The sequence below is a fragment of the Poecilia mexicana genome, unplaced genomic scaffold (assembly GCF_051168715.1).
Source record: "Poecilia mexicana isolate PSO_F unplaced genomic scaffold, ASM5116871v1 scaffold_6, whole genome shotgun sequence".
Lineage (NCBI taxonomy): Eukaryota > Metazoa > Chordata > Actinopteri > Cyprinodontiformes > Poeciliidae > Poecilia > Poecilia mexicana.
This window is the reverse complement of record NW_028263375.1, coordinates 7157770-7174398: the sequence shown is the minus strand read 5'-3', so window position 1 is coordinate 7174398 and position 16629 is coordinate 7157770. Positions and strand designations below refer to the sequence as shown.

The following is a 16629-nucleotide window of genomic DNA, read 5'->3' as shown; positions in this document are numbered from 1 at the left end:
AGTCACTTCTTGATATATTTTAAATGTTCAATATAATGTGAATAAAGTAAAGTAAAAGACAAAAAATATACAAAAATTTACAGAGGTGGACACACTTCCTCCAGTGTGCTAATAGGAGAGCACACTGCTCGTTTAGCACTTTAGCGTTTTTACTAACTATGAAAATGTTTAGTGCACATAACTCCCCTAACTTTAATTCTAAAGGGCTAATTTACTTGGCTGTTTTGTAAACTTCCAGTTAAATAAAGTTGTTTATATTCATGCTCTTATTTTGAAGGGGATGAAGACTGTTAAAGCAGCAGTTCCATTTCCTCTTTTCAAATTCTGTCTTTTCTTCCCTAATAACTTTATTTCACACAACAAATATAAAAGGAACAAAATAAAAACGGACAGTAGAGAACAAGATATAAACATTACAGTAAATTATAATGTTAAAATTATATTAAAGGGCAGATATAATTTCATTTGAAGTCAGCACTTTAGCTTTAGCATAGCTAATGTTTATGATTACTGCTTTAGGGTTAGCGCTACTAACTTTTCAGTTAGCGTAGCTCACCACTGAAAAAAATGACCAAATCATTCAAGAGGTGCTTTTATACTGGAAAACGATCCTGCTTTAGAGAAACGGACTGACTCGTTCACAGTTCCACCATCTTGGAAGTGGCAAGTCCGCCTCAAAAAATTAATAGAACCAACATTTGTCATTTCATAGATCATTTCATTTTTTCTTGTTTAAGTTTTATTGTTACTGTTTTGAACAAACTTTATAGCCCCAGTTTAGCTCCATAAAGCTTTTTTGTAGTCTGAAGACAGAAGCTAACAGGAGCTGCACAAATTAAACCAATAAAATTCAGAAGCTTGTAATTTACCACCAACACAGACACAGCTCGTTTCTTTTTACAACACAGAACATATAAACTCCCACCTTTCAGAACCTGCTTTTTCACAACATGTGGAGGTTTAAATCGGCTATTTTTCTCTGCACTGTAGGAGAAAATAGTTTTGCATAAATAGATTATAGTACATCTTTTTAGGGATAAGTAACAAAAGATAAATAAAATCAATGCAACCCGACTGGCATTAAGATTTCTGGTAATTCTTCTTCTCACATTCCAGATAAATATCTTGCTTCACTTAAGGAAGTGAAGGAAAATTCATCATCCTGCTGCTGGTGTTGAACAACTTCAAGTCCTTCAGACATTATTTTCTCATCTAAACTATTAATGGGTCTCAGAATGAGTTTAATAATCACCCAATTATGAGTTAATTGTTCAATGAAAGCTTCATAAACAACTTGAGTCCTGAAACACATTTTCCTTCAAATATTGTTCTTTTAAAAATAAAGCTTCAATACAGAACTCTAACTTTGGCCTTTACTAGCCTAAGAAGATTAAGGCCAAAGAAAAAGAAAATTCTGACTTGAATCTCAGAATTCTGACTTTAATCCCATTATTCTGTTTTTAAACTCAGAATTCTGACTTTTTTTCTCAGAATTCTGACTTGTATCTCAAAACTTTGATTTTTTTTCTCAGAATATTGAATTTTTTTTCAGAATCCTGACTTAAATCTGAGAATTTAATTTTTTATCTCAAAATTTTGAAATTCTTTCTCAGAATTTTGCTGTTCTTTCTCACAACACTGAATTTAATCTCAGAACTCTGATTTTTGATCAGATTAAAGTCAGAATACTGATAAAAAAAAGTTGTTTTTCCTCCCAGCGTTCATAATCATCTTCCGTACTATTGTAACATATATTTTTTGAGTGTTATTAAATACAGTTAAATAAAAAAAACTACAGCCTCTTAAAATTGTGTATATTATATATATATATATATATGTTCGGTGGGTATTTGAAGATGAGTATATCCATATGGTACAGCATGATAATGTGGAAGTATCTACATTATTCACATTATTTACTGGTTCTGTCTGCAGAACCAAGTGTTTTGTTAACTGACTGATCCATTTCCTGTCCGCCTCCCTCCAGCGTTTCTCCTGGTTCTCCTCTGAAGCCAATATGGCTGCCGTCAGGTCGATGATCGGCCGTCATCCCGTTCGCCGCCGCCATCTCCTGATGTTCGCTCCTGTGGAGCTTCAACGTCGAATCCGAGGAAGGCTCCAGGACGGCCCGCGTCTCCTTTCCATCGACTTGGTTGCTGTTGTGCAGGGCTGGCCGCGGGTCTCGAAGGGTACCAAAGCAGGTCTGGGCGGTGGACAGCGTCCGCTGGTTCCCCTCCACTCGCTGGCAGCTGTACAGCCCCCGAAACGCAGAGCGAAACTTCTGAGACATGGCGTTGTAAATCACCGGGTTTATGGCGCTGTTGGCGTAGATGCAGGTCCGGCAGAACAGCAGGAACCAGGAGTCCAGGTAAGGCGTGGACACGAAGGAGTTGATCAGAACCAAGGTCCGATAGGGCATCCACAGCAGGGCGAAAAGGATCACCACCACGGCGAGCATCTTCGTCACCTGCAGGGCAAATAAAATTTTAAAAAGTCTCAAAATTTCAGAGTTTTTTGGCAGAAATTTACTTCTTTTTTCTATCTACAACGGCCCTGATAAGCTGCAGAAGAATCAGACATGCAGCAGGAAAGCTGGCAAAAATATTCTGAAAGCTAGTAAATAAAATCCTGAAAGGGATCCACTATAATATTATAATTACTTCAGATGTAAAAGCTACAGAGAAATACTGTCGGCTGTTTAGTTTCTGATAAATTAGATTAAAATATTGTCACATGGATAAGTTCCCCCTTGTTATTGTGACACAGTGCAGCCACAATGCCACGCAGAAAAAGGTTTAACTCCTGCCTTTGATTTTCTATTTTATAATAAAACTACAAATGTGTCCATCAGACTCTGTAATCTTACATATGAAAACTAGAATTACTGGAATATTACAGGAAATTATTAAACTTTTTATAATTTCTCAGTTTCAAATTAATATATTCTGCTAATTATTGTTGTCATGAAACCAAAACTGACACTTTCAAATGAGCATCCGAATGAAGACTAACGTCAAAAAGTTAAGAAAAAATGGAGAGAAAGGGAGAGAATATCTACAGAAGGATAAAATAACTGGATACAAAGCAGGTGTGATGATAAACACATTATGAACAGGTGTGAAGTCTGAGGAGACAGACAAAGAGAAAGCATAAAGAACTGAAAAATATTAACAAAACCTGAGATACAACCAGAAACAACCAGCTGCACTACAGGCAGCCCCTCTTTTAAAACGTAAAACATGATAGAAATAAATTATACTAACTTATACCAGACAATAATTAATTATCGTGCTTTTTTTTAACTTGCTTCTCTGAAGAATCAAATGTGTTAGTGCAACGCCAAGATGGGAAGAAACCAAAGATGGTCTTAGAAACGCAACCATTCAGACGGCCATCTTTCCCAGTAAAGAAAATAATTCAAAATGAAACAAATTTAAGGCAGATGCAAAAATTACAAACTCCCCAAACTTTGGTCTCAGACTTTGCAGGTCACAGTTTGCATGTTACAATGCTGAGAAAAATATCATTAAACACGTTTTAACATGGGGGGGGAGCTGTTGTGATTTGAGTTTCTCTGTGGGTTTAACAGCTGTTTCGAAATGTGATCAACAACCAGAGATTACTAACGGCGGACAAGACGAGGTGGTAGGTGGACGATGGCGAGGAACGTTTTTAATGACTTGCTGCATAAAAAAGGTATTTATGCATGATTTTAATTACATTTCATAATGAATGGAAACACTGCAATTGTGAAATTTAGTTTTTTCAACATTGTCGGAATATCAACATAATATTTGGGTATATTTGTAATGGAAATGTTTAGTTACCTTTGATTCATATCAATCTGTATGCCAACTTTTCTTTACTTTCCTTAGTATGTTACTGTTGCTCTTTGACTTGCCAACTCAAGTCAATAACAATGTGTTTTTCTGCATCTTTGTCAGTTTGTTGCTACAGCTGTGCATGCTATCAGACATCAATGATCTCAGAGAAGCAACTGTTGCCACCCATCAATCTGGGAGGGATTACAAGGTCATTTGCAAACTACTTCTCCAGTAAAAGATTATTCACAAGGATAAGATGGCAGCTAGCTGTGTAAACAGATTGTATAATACAAAGATTTACTTTCTAAAATTGGTGAAAACAAGCTCAGAGGACACAAATTGTAAATAATTCCCCCCCAAAAATCACTGAATTATTCAACCACAGCCATCAGAAATGCACAAAGAATGTAGAACTATGCAGTGATGCTAAACCTCAAAGGTCCGGTCCAATATGAGCTGATGGTGTCGTTCTAATTTCTGTGATTAGCCGTGATTGCTTCGTGATAACTGGAATCATCAGCATGTCGGAGGAAGCACGAGCAGACAGAGTTCTCGCCTGCGTGGAGCATTTTGACACCAATTATTAAAATGCTTTGTGTGTCTCTGAGTGGGCGCTCTGAGGGGGTTAATGAAGGCTCATTGGGTAATTGAGTCATTGGAAAAATAAAGAAAGACAGGCGACACGGAGTGGGATGTGTGCAAAAGAAAAAGGGAGAATTAAATCATTTGAAAAGTAAATTACAGAGTCTATAAGTTACCTAACAGGTGCAAAATATACCAGGAGATGATGGATTTATCACCAGAAAGAGTCTGGAGAGCTGTACCTCATGAGGTACAGCTCTTTAAACAGAGCGGAACATCAGGAAAACAACTTTACTGCAAGAACACAAAATCATACCAAGTATTTTCTGTCTAGTTCCAAGTGAAAATATCTTAGTATTGTGCCAAATTCACATTTCGTTTTTGTACTTTTATTTGGGTATTTACAGCGTCTTTTAAAACCCGAGCGCTTAAAAAAGACAAAACACGTAGCTGGTTTTGGGCTATAAGTTCATGTTTTTTGGTTTCTGGAAAATGACCAGTTTCAAAAACCTGGGGAATGTAATGCCACAAACTAGCAGGAACTGCGCCGTTACCTAGCAACCCCAGCAGAGTTCCGCCGGTTACTTAGCAACCACAGCAGAGTTCCACCCATTACCTAGCAACCCCAACCAAGCTCACACACATTTAGGTGAGCTTGTTTTGCCACTGTATGTGCTGTACAATGGCTGCTGGAAAAGAAAAGCGTTTCATTGTTGACTTACCATCCAGAAAACAATTGCTGCATTTTTGTTGGTTGTGCAGGAAGTTCTACTTCTGGTTTTCAAATATCTATAAATGTAGATACTTGACTTGCAGCCATTTTCATAACGAACGTGGCTAGCAGCACCTTATTTGGATTTAAAGTGACAAGTCACCCTAAAACAGCTCATTCTGAACGGATCTGAGCTGAGAAGACTAAACTCTCATTATCCAAGAATGATTTTGTGAAAAAAAAATGCAATGAATATGATTTGTATCACCTATAAACCGAACCTGTCCGATAAAGCCTAGTAGATCACCTTTAAAATAAGACAAAAGTAACTCACCAGTAACTGCAGTAACTTTTCAGCAAGATATAGAAGCTTGTTTTGTGTCAGTAATTTCTGAATATTAATTAAAAAATATTAGTTCCAGTGGAAGATTATTTCACTTACGACATGGGGAAAATGTCTTATTAATGAAATTCATTCTAATTTATTCAGTCTCTGCAGGTGTGCATGAACCTGCATGATACGCCTCCAAGCCAAAACTCGTTGGCAACACACATGGTGATCTCTTTTTTTTATTATCATTACTGAAAAATCTAGATTAAAGTCTAGAAACAAGTCCATCATGAACTCTAAAATCTAACTACCCATCATTATATAAAACCCAGGAACAAACCAATGGGAGAGAGATTCCTGTTGAACACCTTTGTTTCGATGCTGTGCAGAACATTAGTTGCTCCCTGGTTGCTATGGAGATATGCGGGGATTAAAATCAAAGTGAGGCCCAGCCCTGGCCTCAGAGCGGTTCTCACATCCTGTGGAACATCCTGACTGCGGGTTAACGGCAGCTCTGGGAGGCAGGACTCATGTCACACCGACAATAAACACGCATCTGAAAGTCCAATTAACGGGCAGCTCGTTAAAACACTCGCACACAACTCTGCTGAGTCCCACACCGGGAAACACTGAGGGTCCTCTGTTTCCTGAAGTGGAAACTTTTCAATTAAAATTCTCACTTTTTTTTTACAGCAGGCCACAAATATTGTTGGAAGTTGCTAAGAAAACGTTTGTTTAGTGCCAGTACCAAACCAAAGCAACTTTTCTCAACGTTTCTGCTTCATTTCCATCACATTTTTTTATTTGCTGCTCCACCTACACACATATTAAATAAATACATCAAAATTCTCAAATAAAGTTATGAATATGGAGCTCCGTAGCCCAGTCACACTTTCCTGCAGAAGCACCATTCAAAGTTTAAACAACACAAGGAACCTTGGTCTTTACCTGAATAGTGCAGCATATTGTTGTAAAAAATATTTCAAATGTAGATGCAAGTTTAAAAATGTGTCACCTCTCAGGTCTCATGTTTTTCATGCTTTCTGTTAGATATTTGAATTTCAGCGTGAAAGCCATTTTTCGAGATGGCCGACAGTTTTTGAGCCTTTTAAACTAATTATTGCTATAAAATGTTATTAATTTTCATAACTTAGATTAACTTCATGTCAAATCATATGTTTTCAACTTTGGAAATCTAATTCATACAACCTTAAAGTAATAATATGCAGCAAAATTAGATGCCAAAACTTAAACTTTGCTGTTTGCACGTCTGACACCATTCGTCAACTGGAAGAAGATAAAGTGTGACACAGACTGAGAAACGGTCGTCTTAATGGTTAGCATTAGCTTCTTCTATTTCCCATACTTGTTTGTGATTTAGCTTTGCTTCCTGCCAGTTTGCATTCTTCCCTACTGGTGTGACATTAGATATTTTATATCTTTAGCAATAGCTTCCAGAAATATTTTGATCTGTTTGGTGGGCTAGTATTGCTTCTGATTATCTTTTTTATTTGTTTAGCAGTTTAGAGTTAACGTCTGGTAATATTTTTATGCATTTGGTGGTTTTTTGTTAGAGTAGCTAAGATTCTTGTTTAGTAAATTAGCCTTTAGTGAACCTAACTTTTTGGTTATCCAGTAACTACTGCCAATTTTAGTAAAAACATATAATATCCATTACAACCATGGCGGTCATTTTGAAAAACGTCCATCAGAAAAAAGAAACAGGAGACCAAGAAAATATATATGATTTCTGTGGCTCAAAACATGTAGGCTATGATTTGATTCATCTAACTGCTGATCTTGGTGCAAAAGTGTATTTCCATGACAACCGTAGTCTTCATCTTGAAAACGTACAACTAAATGTAATTTCTATGGTTCCAATTGTGTGATTTGGCACCAGATGTATTAATCTATGATAAATGTTGGCAAGCCCTAGGAGAAAGCAAACTAAATATTTCACTTGTGCAGATATTTCCTGTGAAAATGCCACAAAAACAACCTTTTTTGTTGACATTTTCATTAATTTTTATGTCAAAATGGCAAACAAGCCACAGCACTCAGACAGAAGCACATTAGACATTCCTCCCCTCATGGAAAAATGTTGCAAAGCCTCAACATTTTGCAAGTGAGAGACATCCCTTTGCACGCCGTGACCCTCCTTAACATCGCCGCTGTCTGGTGACCATGGCAACGGCTCAGACGTTTCCCGAGCCGCTGTGAAACCGCGGGTCAGCGGGGAGGGGATGGAGTCAGTCAGCCTGTACGGCTCAGGTGATTAGTCTTATCAGTCAGAAATAATGCCGCACACCCTCAGCCTTCCTCCGTCCCGTCGGTGCACATTTCTCCGGTTCTGCTGGAGCGTGTCAGTCCGTGTTTCATACGCCTCATCAGAAAGAAAAGCCTGGAAAACAGCATCACGTGAACGCCCTCTGTCAGCAAAATGCTATTCGAGATAAGCTTCCAGGTCCAGGTGGAAAGCTGGGAGCCAAATGAGGCCGTCTCAGCAGGTAGATAGCAGAAAACAATTAACTGTTTAATTACTGCCGAGGAGGAGGAGAGGGTAGCCTTAGTTATACCTGCAGTGATGACATACAAGGCTTTGTACACACCAGCCATGTTTGATCCGCTTTAATCCAAGTCCCGTCAGTTTGTCCAAAAAGTCCGGTTCGTTTGGGGAGATGTAGATGCGCAATCGAACCAAAAAAGCGATCTGGTCTGCTGCAAACCTCAGTCTCCTTTCGGTTGAACTGAACTCTGGTTTCAAAAGCAGTAAGTGGACTACAGCGCAGGGTATTCTGGGTAAATACAACCAAAACAAACACACTAGTTTTGTGCTAGCAGGTGAAATGACTCATGGGTTTTGCCAACAACAAATCACCGCTGAAATCTGACGCTACGTTGTTTTTGTTTACATTTCATGCTCAGTCTTCTTCACATTTTCATGTTTCCTTCAGCAATTCTTGGTCCAGCGCCCCCACAGGCAAGGAGGGGAAAAGGTTTCTCAAAGGCTTTGGATCATTTGGCGCAGTGCAGTGTGAATGACAGCAGCTAAAAATGTAGCAAATGTTGCAATTTTGGTCCCCAATATATGACGGTCGAGTAAACATCTGCCAAAAAATTCAAAAAGGACATTTTTGAATTTGAAAAGTTCCCAATTTACTAGAAAAAAAATGAAAAGTCAAAAATATGTTCTATTAATCTCAGAAATGTCAAAAATCCAAACCTTGAAAAGTTTCAAACTCAGAAATTTCGTGTTTTTTGGTTTTTTTTTTTGTATCTACAAGGTCCTAATACACTGTTTGTACCAGTCAAACCGAGTCTACCCCACTATCAAGTGGAAAAACTAACTCTTAAAATCAAGTAATCAGAAAGTAAAGTTACTTTTTCAAGGAGTAATTAGAAATTGTTTATTGTTTAGGGTCCCCATGAAACTAGGCTGTATCATTAAAAATACACATACAATAAAAGTAACTCAAATATATGATATATCAATAAGAATAAATCACAGTTCATATAAAATGTTGATAAATTTATAGAAAGTACAATAATTAGTCGTTTCATTACTCCTAAAAGCTCTGCAGCTTCTTTTTAAAGTCTAACTTCTGTTCGGCTTTTATGAGAGTTAATGGTACACAATTCCAGTCTTTCATTACTTTGTAACTAAAAATTAGGAATTTGAAAATGTCCATTAACTGCATGTCTGGAGACATATCCATGTGAATTTAACTGAACAAGCAAAAACAACGGGCTTTAGAGCTTTAAAATTTTCCACGTTGAGAATAGTAGTGAAGCTAATTTCCTATCATGAACTTTTAGCTAGTCAAGATTTGACTGTATGGTATTTAACGAGCAGTTTTATTCTGCGTCAATTTAAATTTATCTAAGTCTTTATCAAGGTAACACTGGTGGATGTATCTACATAAAATCATGCTTTGTTTGGGAACTTTCACTACTTTTTCGTAAATGAATTTAAAGCTGAATGTTTTAATTGTTTTTAAGCATCTGAGTGAAATCAGCGTGTAGCATTGGATGCTATCAGCAGCGACTAACCTTCAACATTTCCTCTCCTCGACACACATTGAAGAGATCAGACACGGAAAACTCCCTCAGAGATCAAAACTCTGCATTAATCTCCAGGCATGCAGTGGGCCATTATTCTTCAGTGTAGTTTATCAAACCCCCATCAGATTGAGTTGGCCTATCAAACAGAGCCAAAGAGCATGAAGTACCTTTTTGAAAGAAACGGAGGACTGAACTCATCGGCTTTATTAAGATCTCTTTTCCTCTCATTATGTAAATCTTCTGCTCTCACATGGAGCTCCTTAAACACACAAGATTAGGATCTGCTCTGCCGTCAGGTTCAGCCTGTTTTCATGCCGACACACACGGAAAGTCTGCAGGCTAAGCACTCAGCAGCCGTTAAAATCCAGGGTTGATGGTTTTAAAACGCGCCCCTGAGCACCATCTGTGGGTCAGAGCGTACTCGGAGCACTTTGGCAGAGCATGAGGGATCCGCTGGAGGTTTCCTCTGGTTCAGAGGTAAATATAACTTTGCTAACAAACAGCTAACACCCACTCCGGCTTGAAGCAGCAGCTGCAGGGCTGCTGTGTCAAACCATGAGCGTCTCTGATTCTTTAATGTCAGAGCTGACACTGTGAATGAATATCTGACTGTAAATAAACCGCTAGTAGGAACCATGCAGTGTGTGAGGGTTTTTACAGAGTTTCTTCAGGTTCCCCATGTTGCCAACAAACACCCGCTGGTCTCTCATTGTAATTTGTTTGCTAATGTCCTGTATCAAGGCAGTGGTTTAGCAGCAGAGGCAGTCGTCTGATGCTAAACATCCAGCGTCTTTACCTCCTTATCATGTCGCCGAGATCAGCACAAAGACATACAACCTGAAACAATTAATCTGATTAATCGCTATGAATCAAATATTTAAATAATCGTCAACTACTTCAGCAATCGATTAATCATTAACTGGAGAATATAAAAAAGACCACAAAAAAAGACCATTTTGTTAAAAGAACAGTCAGAATAGTAATTAAGCCAAAAATGCAAAAATATTATAAATATTCAAGTGGCAATTTTACCTTCAGTTAGTTCAAATTCTGTAAAAATCTCCTTTTAATCACCTTTTGCTATCCAGTTATTGATCAAAAAAAAGAAAATCAACCATTTAGCGCCACACTGTATTGATGTCAAGTCAAGCAGAAAAGGTTGAGTTTTTCACATGTTGATGTCAGGAGTATTTATTTTTTTTACTACAAAAGATCAAGCGCTGACTAATGGAATTCTGTTTTTGCTTTTTATACAGTAAAATGTTTATTTTCTTATTTAAAAAAAGGAATGTGATTGATTGCATCATTTAATGTATTTCTGACATTGTATAAAAAGGCTTAAATGACCATTTTTTTCCCCGATTAATCGTATAACCGTAAAAGATCGCTAGCTGCAGCCTGAAGGCAATTAAAGAAACCAATTAACCAAAGTTTTGTTCTTAGACTGTTGATTATTTTTGGAATTAACCAATTAATAAATGGATGCAGAAGGTGTTTAATAGGATTTTTTTTAAAGGAATTTGAACCAGGTGAAGCTAAAACTTTGTTACTTAGGATTTTTGGGTAGAGCATATTTACAGACAGTTTTTTTCATCATAATTGCAAAATGTTTATATTTTTGTACAGCTTTGGCTTAGTTACTACTCTGAGTGTTTCATTCTTCTTTTGAGTCTTTATACTCCAGTTAATAATTAATTGATAACTAAATTAATTGACGATTATTTCAACAATCAATTAATCATGTTCAATCTGATTAATCATTTCATTCTTAGTCCAAACGGTGGTGTGTGATGGTTGTGTATCTTTAGAAAAAGGTTGGCTTGAGGAAATCTTGTGTCAAGAGGTATGAAGGTGCTTGCAGCCTTTCATGCGTCCACACAGAAACCCAGACTGACCCCAAAACAGAGGCATGGAGGAAATTATACCACTCTGCAAACACAAGATGACAAAGTTGTTTTGACTCGGATGTGTTATGAATCCAGGGATCAAGCTGTGGGAGCCCAGATTGACAGAAAATTACAGTCCGCGCTCTCCGCTGCTCATCTTTCAGCCCTTTTTTTCTGCTTCCCAGTCCAGATTGTTAGGAGGAGGCTGGCTATCAAAGCACCGATAAAAACATGTTGCTGCCTGCTTCAAAGCACAGTTTGATATCAGGAGTGGGGTCAAGACGCCTTCGCCTTGCAGAGGAAGCAGCTCTGGTTGCAGACGAGCTGAAAGCCTCTCACACATTCACAAAACTAAAGTTACTTCAGATTTACTGCAAAACTACGAGTTCACAGATTCATACCACTGGTCTGAAACCGGTTTAACAAAACCACACAGAAATACATTTCTAACTAAAGTAAAATCTGATGTGACTTTTTAAGACAGTGTATTAGCTCCATGGTGGATTGGAGAACAAAAAAGGAGTTAATGTCCACTAAAACTAGCAAATTTGGAGATTAATCTAGTAAAAACAATGAAAATTATGAGTTTGAAAAGTAAAAAATTAGCTATAAAAAACTGACATTTTCTGAGATTTTTTTTCTAGAAAATGTCAGACATTTTCTACAACAAAACTAGGAATTTCTGAGCTTGAAAAGTACTAAATTTGCTATTTTAAACAATTAAATTTAATACTAATCTCAGAAATTTTCTGAGTTTGAAAAGTAGAACACTTTCGACTTCTACCTGAGTGAAGTTGACTGCTCCTCCTTCTTCAAATTAAACAAAACTGGTTTCAAACGTGCAAACATTTTCTCCGCACTGCTATCAATTTTGCTCCCCCAAAATTTACAAAACCAAACTAATTTGGTGCCAATTTGTGCAACAAATATTTCAGCTGCACAAACATGGCAAAATAAATTTATATCAACTACTATCAAAAATTATAACGGCACAAAACATTTTTCTGCACAAATGTAACAGTTAATTGACACCATTTTTCACTTGGTTTCGTAAATGTGAGCTGGCTGGTTGACCCTTCATGACCTGTGGAAACATTTATTAATATCTTCAAAATGATGGTGACAGAATAAATTAATTTTCTTACAGCATATAAACATCCTTTGGATGCATAATTGTGTTTCTCATGTTAAACTTGTTTGAGAATATGCAAAAATAATACTCATTTTAAAATTGCAGTTGATTTAAAAGCTGGAAAGAAACTAATTTTATTTCTTGCTGTTTCCATTCATTTTCTGTTACATCTAATAATGTTTAAGATTTTATTCTCCAGGCTTTTCTATTTGTAAGAACATGATTAACATGAATACAATTTTTAGTACTATTGTTATGATTTAAAAAACAAAAAAAATATGTATATATATTTTGGAGGTACCGTCTTAGCCATATTATTCAACTTAAAAATGTTTAACTTTGTGCTTTAGCATGCAAAAATATTTTTTTAGAAGACATTTAGAACAATATTAGTAATTTAGAATAATTGATAATTAAAATTTTGTTGGTAGATAAATATGAAACAAAATGCGAACATTAAAAACGACCCTTGTGAAATAAAAAAAACCTCCTCCTCTTGTGCGGATCGGTGAAAGTCGAAGCTTTTAAGGCGAAAAAACCTGAGAGAAAACAGAGCTGTCCAGAAAAACGACTGTCTGCAGGGTAAGGGGCCGAGAGCTGATGAGACGACTTTTCTCTCAGAGAGCGAAGGGCTTTGACATCATCATCATCAGGCTGTCAAACAGAAGCCGTGGGCCGGGTCGAGTTTAACTAAAATGGCAATTACGAGAGGGCTAAAATGCAGCAGAGAGTTAATGAGGCTCAGACCTGTTTCCTGGAAGAGACCGCTGTCTTCGGACGACCCTGCCGGGCCGTTCTCGCGGCCTCCGATGTTTCGCGGCAGCTCCTTCGCAGCGTGGTGGCGCTGGTTTCGGTGTGGCTCGGCAGAGGGCTGGGGAGGGACAAACAGCCAAATACAGGAGCTTTACTGGCGGAGGAGCAAAACAATGACGACCCTAAACTAAACACAACACCATGGCCTTTTATTCAGGTTATTTGTCTCTAATGTTACCATATATCTGAAGTTTAAAACAAGCAAAAACAGAAGAAGTATGAAAGGGAAAAGGCTCTTCCATAGCCCTGTGTTCCCCTCAAACTGCAAATGGCAAACAGCATCAGGTCCTGGTAACGGGACACTAATCGCAACGGCAGTAACTTTGAAACATTGGCTAGTGTTTCTCTAATTATTTGCATTCAATTTGGGCTAATTGAAAAACGGACAAAGCCACTGAGATTGGTCTGCAGGGCTATTTGATGAGCTCATTACTCTTCTTAAAGGGTATTGTGAATTAGCAGTGTCTGGTTCCAAGCGGTTCTGTAGCGTAGCAGGAAACAACTGGCCAGATGTGTCTCTGAAAGGTGTTATTGCTATATCAGAGGTACAACCTCTCGAGTCTTTGTTGGTCACTAAAAACCCTCAAAAGCAGCAGTATGAGTATACACAGGGAAGGATGTGGCACATCACTATGGACAGACAAGGTCCCAATCAAAAACAAACCATTTGGTGTTCACTTGAACATCAGTTGAACTTTCTCATGGTCTGATGAGAAAGATCAAACCGTTTGGAGAAGTCGAGGTGCCTTTGACCAGTTCAGCATGGTGGTGCTACCATAATGCTGTGTGGCTTTGTTAATCCCAGTGGTACCAGTGATTTCCACAAAGTTTTCATATTCATTTTACCTCAAATTAGCTCCACAGCATATCAAGTTGATCAAAGATCATTACAATATCAATATGTGAAGAACTGTATTTGCAGTTGACTTCTTGAATGCAATATTTGGGAGGCTATAATATTTTAAAGGTGGCATATTATGATTTTTTGAACATAATAGGATCAATCTATGGGCTGTACAAAACATGTTCAACACATTTTTTTGCACAAAATCATTCTTAGATTATGAGATTTTAGTCCAGTTAGTTCTACTTTCAGAATGAGCCGTTTTAGGGCGTCTTGTCACTTTAAATCCAAATAAGCTGCTGCTGGTGACGCCCTCCCACGCCCAGATCAATGTTTTCACTCACACTTGAAAACAGCTGCAAACAGGTGTGCAATTATACAACCGTACATCTTTGACTTCTGGATGGTAAGTTGATTTCCATCAGCCATTGTAAAATAAAACCAGCTGGCCAAACCTGCTGGAATTCTGCTGGGGTTGCTGGGTAACGGGGCTTGGCTTGGCTGGGGTTGCTAGGTAACGGGGCTGGGCTTGGCCGGGTTTGTTAGGTAACGGGGCTGGGCTCGGCTGGGGTTGCTAGGTAACGGGGCTGGGCTTGGCCGGGTTTGCTAGGTAACGGGGCTGGGCTCGGCTGGGGTTGCTAGGTAACAGGGCTGGGCTCGGCTGGGGTTGCTAGGTAACGGCGCAGCGCTCTCTGTGATTTAACATTCCAGAGTTTTTTTTTCTACATAATGGGTATTATGAGACTAAAGTCATAATATTACAATCTTATTTTCGTATTATTATGACTTTATTCTCGAATTATTTCAACTTTATTCTCAACTCTATGACTTTACTCTCATATTATTATGACTTACGCTTTTATTATTTTGACTTTAATCCCATAATACTATGATTTTATTCTTCTATTTCTACTTTATTCGTGTGCGAGTTTATTTTCAAAATTTTACGCCTTCATTATAATAATTTTATTTTATTTCTTATTAGTATGACCCTAACACTCTGTTGTAATTTGTTATTTATGCAAGTATTTTGTCATTTTTATTGCTAGCTTTATTGAATAAACTGTCATTTTTAACAGCATTCCTGTCAACTCCGTCTGCTTTTGCGCATTCTACGCCTACCTGAGGTAGAGCACCCGCGCTATCAGGCCGTACAGCACGATGGCGAGGAGCAGCGGGATGACGTAGAAAATGGCGAAGTCAATGAGGTAGATGGGGAGGTAGAGCTCCCGTTTCACTCGGTAGCCACACTGCACATGTCCGTCCTGGCCGACCTGCACATCAAACACAGACATGGCGGAGATAAAAACAAAACCAGCTCCAGCCCTCGGAGCTGCATGTAATAGTGGTTCACATCTCAACATAATCATACTGCTCTCAGACGAGGCTCAGGGCTCTTAAGCAGCCCGCAATTTAAGCAGCATTTGAACAAAACAGGTCGTAAATGTTTCACCCGCCTGCTGCGGACTCCTGTCTGTGATAAAATACAGCATCTTCCTGTAATAGCTGAGTAAATAAGCCTGTGATTCAGCACTGTATAAATAAGTTTATGCCCCACACTCTCATTCTGTGTATTATTAGTTCGACCTCATGATGGTCAGAGTAAACAAAGGCCTCAGGCTTGTCTCAGCCTTCCACCCATTCATTACTATAAAACGCCACGTTACCACCAGAGCTCATGATAAATGCCATATTTGTTACAAAAAAAATAAATTCATACAAAATGCTTCACAAAGAATGGGTCAAGATAAACAAAGTGAAAGTTAATGTGGCTTTTAATAACTTTGGCAAATGCAATAAAAAACAACTAGTAATAAATATTATAACAATAAATGCAGATTTGAGCAATTTTTCTGATTTTTTAAAATTAAATAATTGCACTAAATAGCCACAAAAGAATCATTCCAACACAGCTAGTAGTTCTTTTTTTTTTGTCATTAAGTTGGAAACTATGTGCTTTTGCAGAATCCTATACAGCCCAAGATTGTGTTTCAAGACAAGAATATTTATTCAAGGCTTTTTTAGCTCTAATGGCCTTTATTTGAAAGTGCCAGGCCAGGAGAGCAGGGCAATGAGGGTGAGGGAAGACATGTGGCAAAGGTCACCAGGCCGAGATTCGAACCTGCGACGGCCACGTTGAAGACTAAAGCCTCCTTAAGTTTCTGCGCCACCCAACAGACAAGAACTTTGACTTCAATTTCAGGCGCTCAAGTTGTACAGACAAAAGGTTTAAACATATAAACTTTAAGGGATTTTCGACCAACATCAACATTCCATAGAAGAAATTTTTTTTCATTGTTCTTTGCATTAAAACGCAAATACAGAAATAGAAATAAAACCATCATTCTTAAAACACAAGAACACATTTTATACAGTAGATAGATACCAATCAAAAATTATAGGCAGTTTTAGGCAACGTTTGCAGCCCTAAACAAGTTTTATT

General features: G+C 37.9%; 1 protein-coding gene across 1 annotated transcript in view; it reads right to left on the bottom strand.

Moving 5' to 3' along the window:
• Positions 1–674: 674 nt before the first annotated feature.
• Positions 675–16629, bottom strand: part of trhr2 (thyrotropin releasing hormone receptor 2) — a 28509-nt gene continuing 12554 nt past the window's right edge. Inside the window, exons 4-6 of the mRNA XM_014993258.2 lie at positions 15309–15460; positions 13277–13400; positions 675–2467 (exon numbers count right to left, since the gene is read on the bottom strand). Coding sequence (XP_014848744.2) covers positions 1913–2467; positions 13277–13400; positions 15309–15460 — 831 coding nt within the window. The 3' untranslated portion in view covers positions 675–1912. The remainder of the gene's footprint in view (positions 2468–13276; positions 13401–15308; positions 15461–16629) is intronic.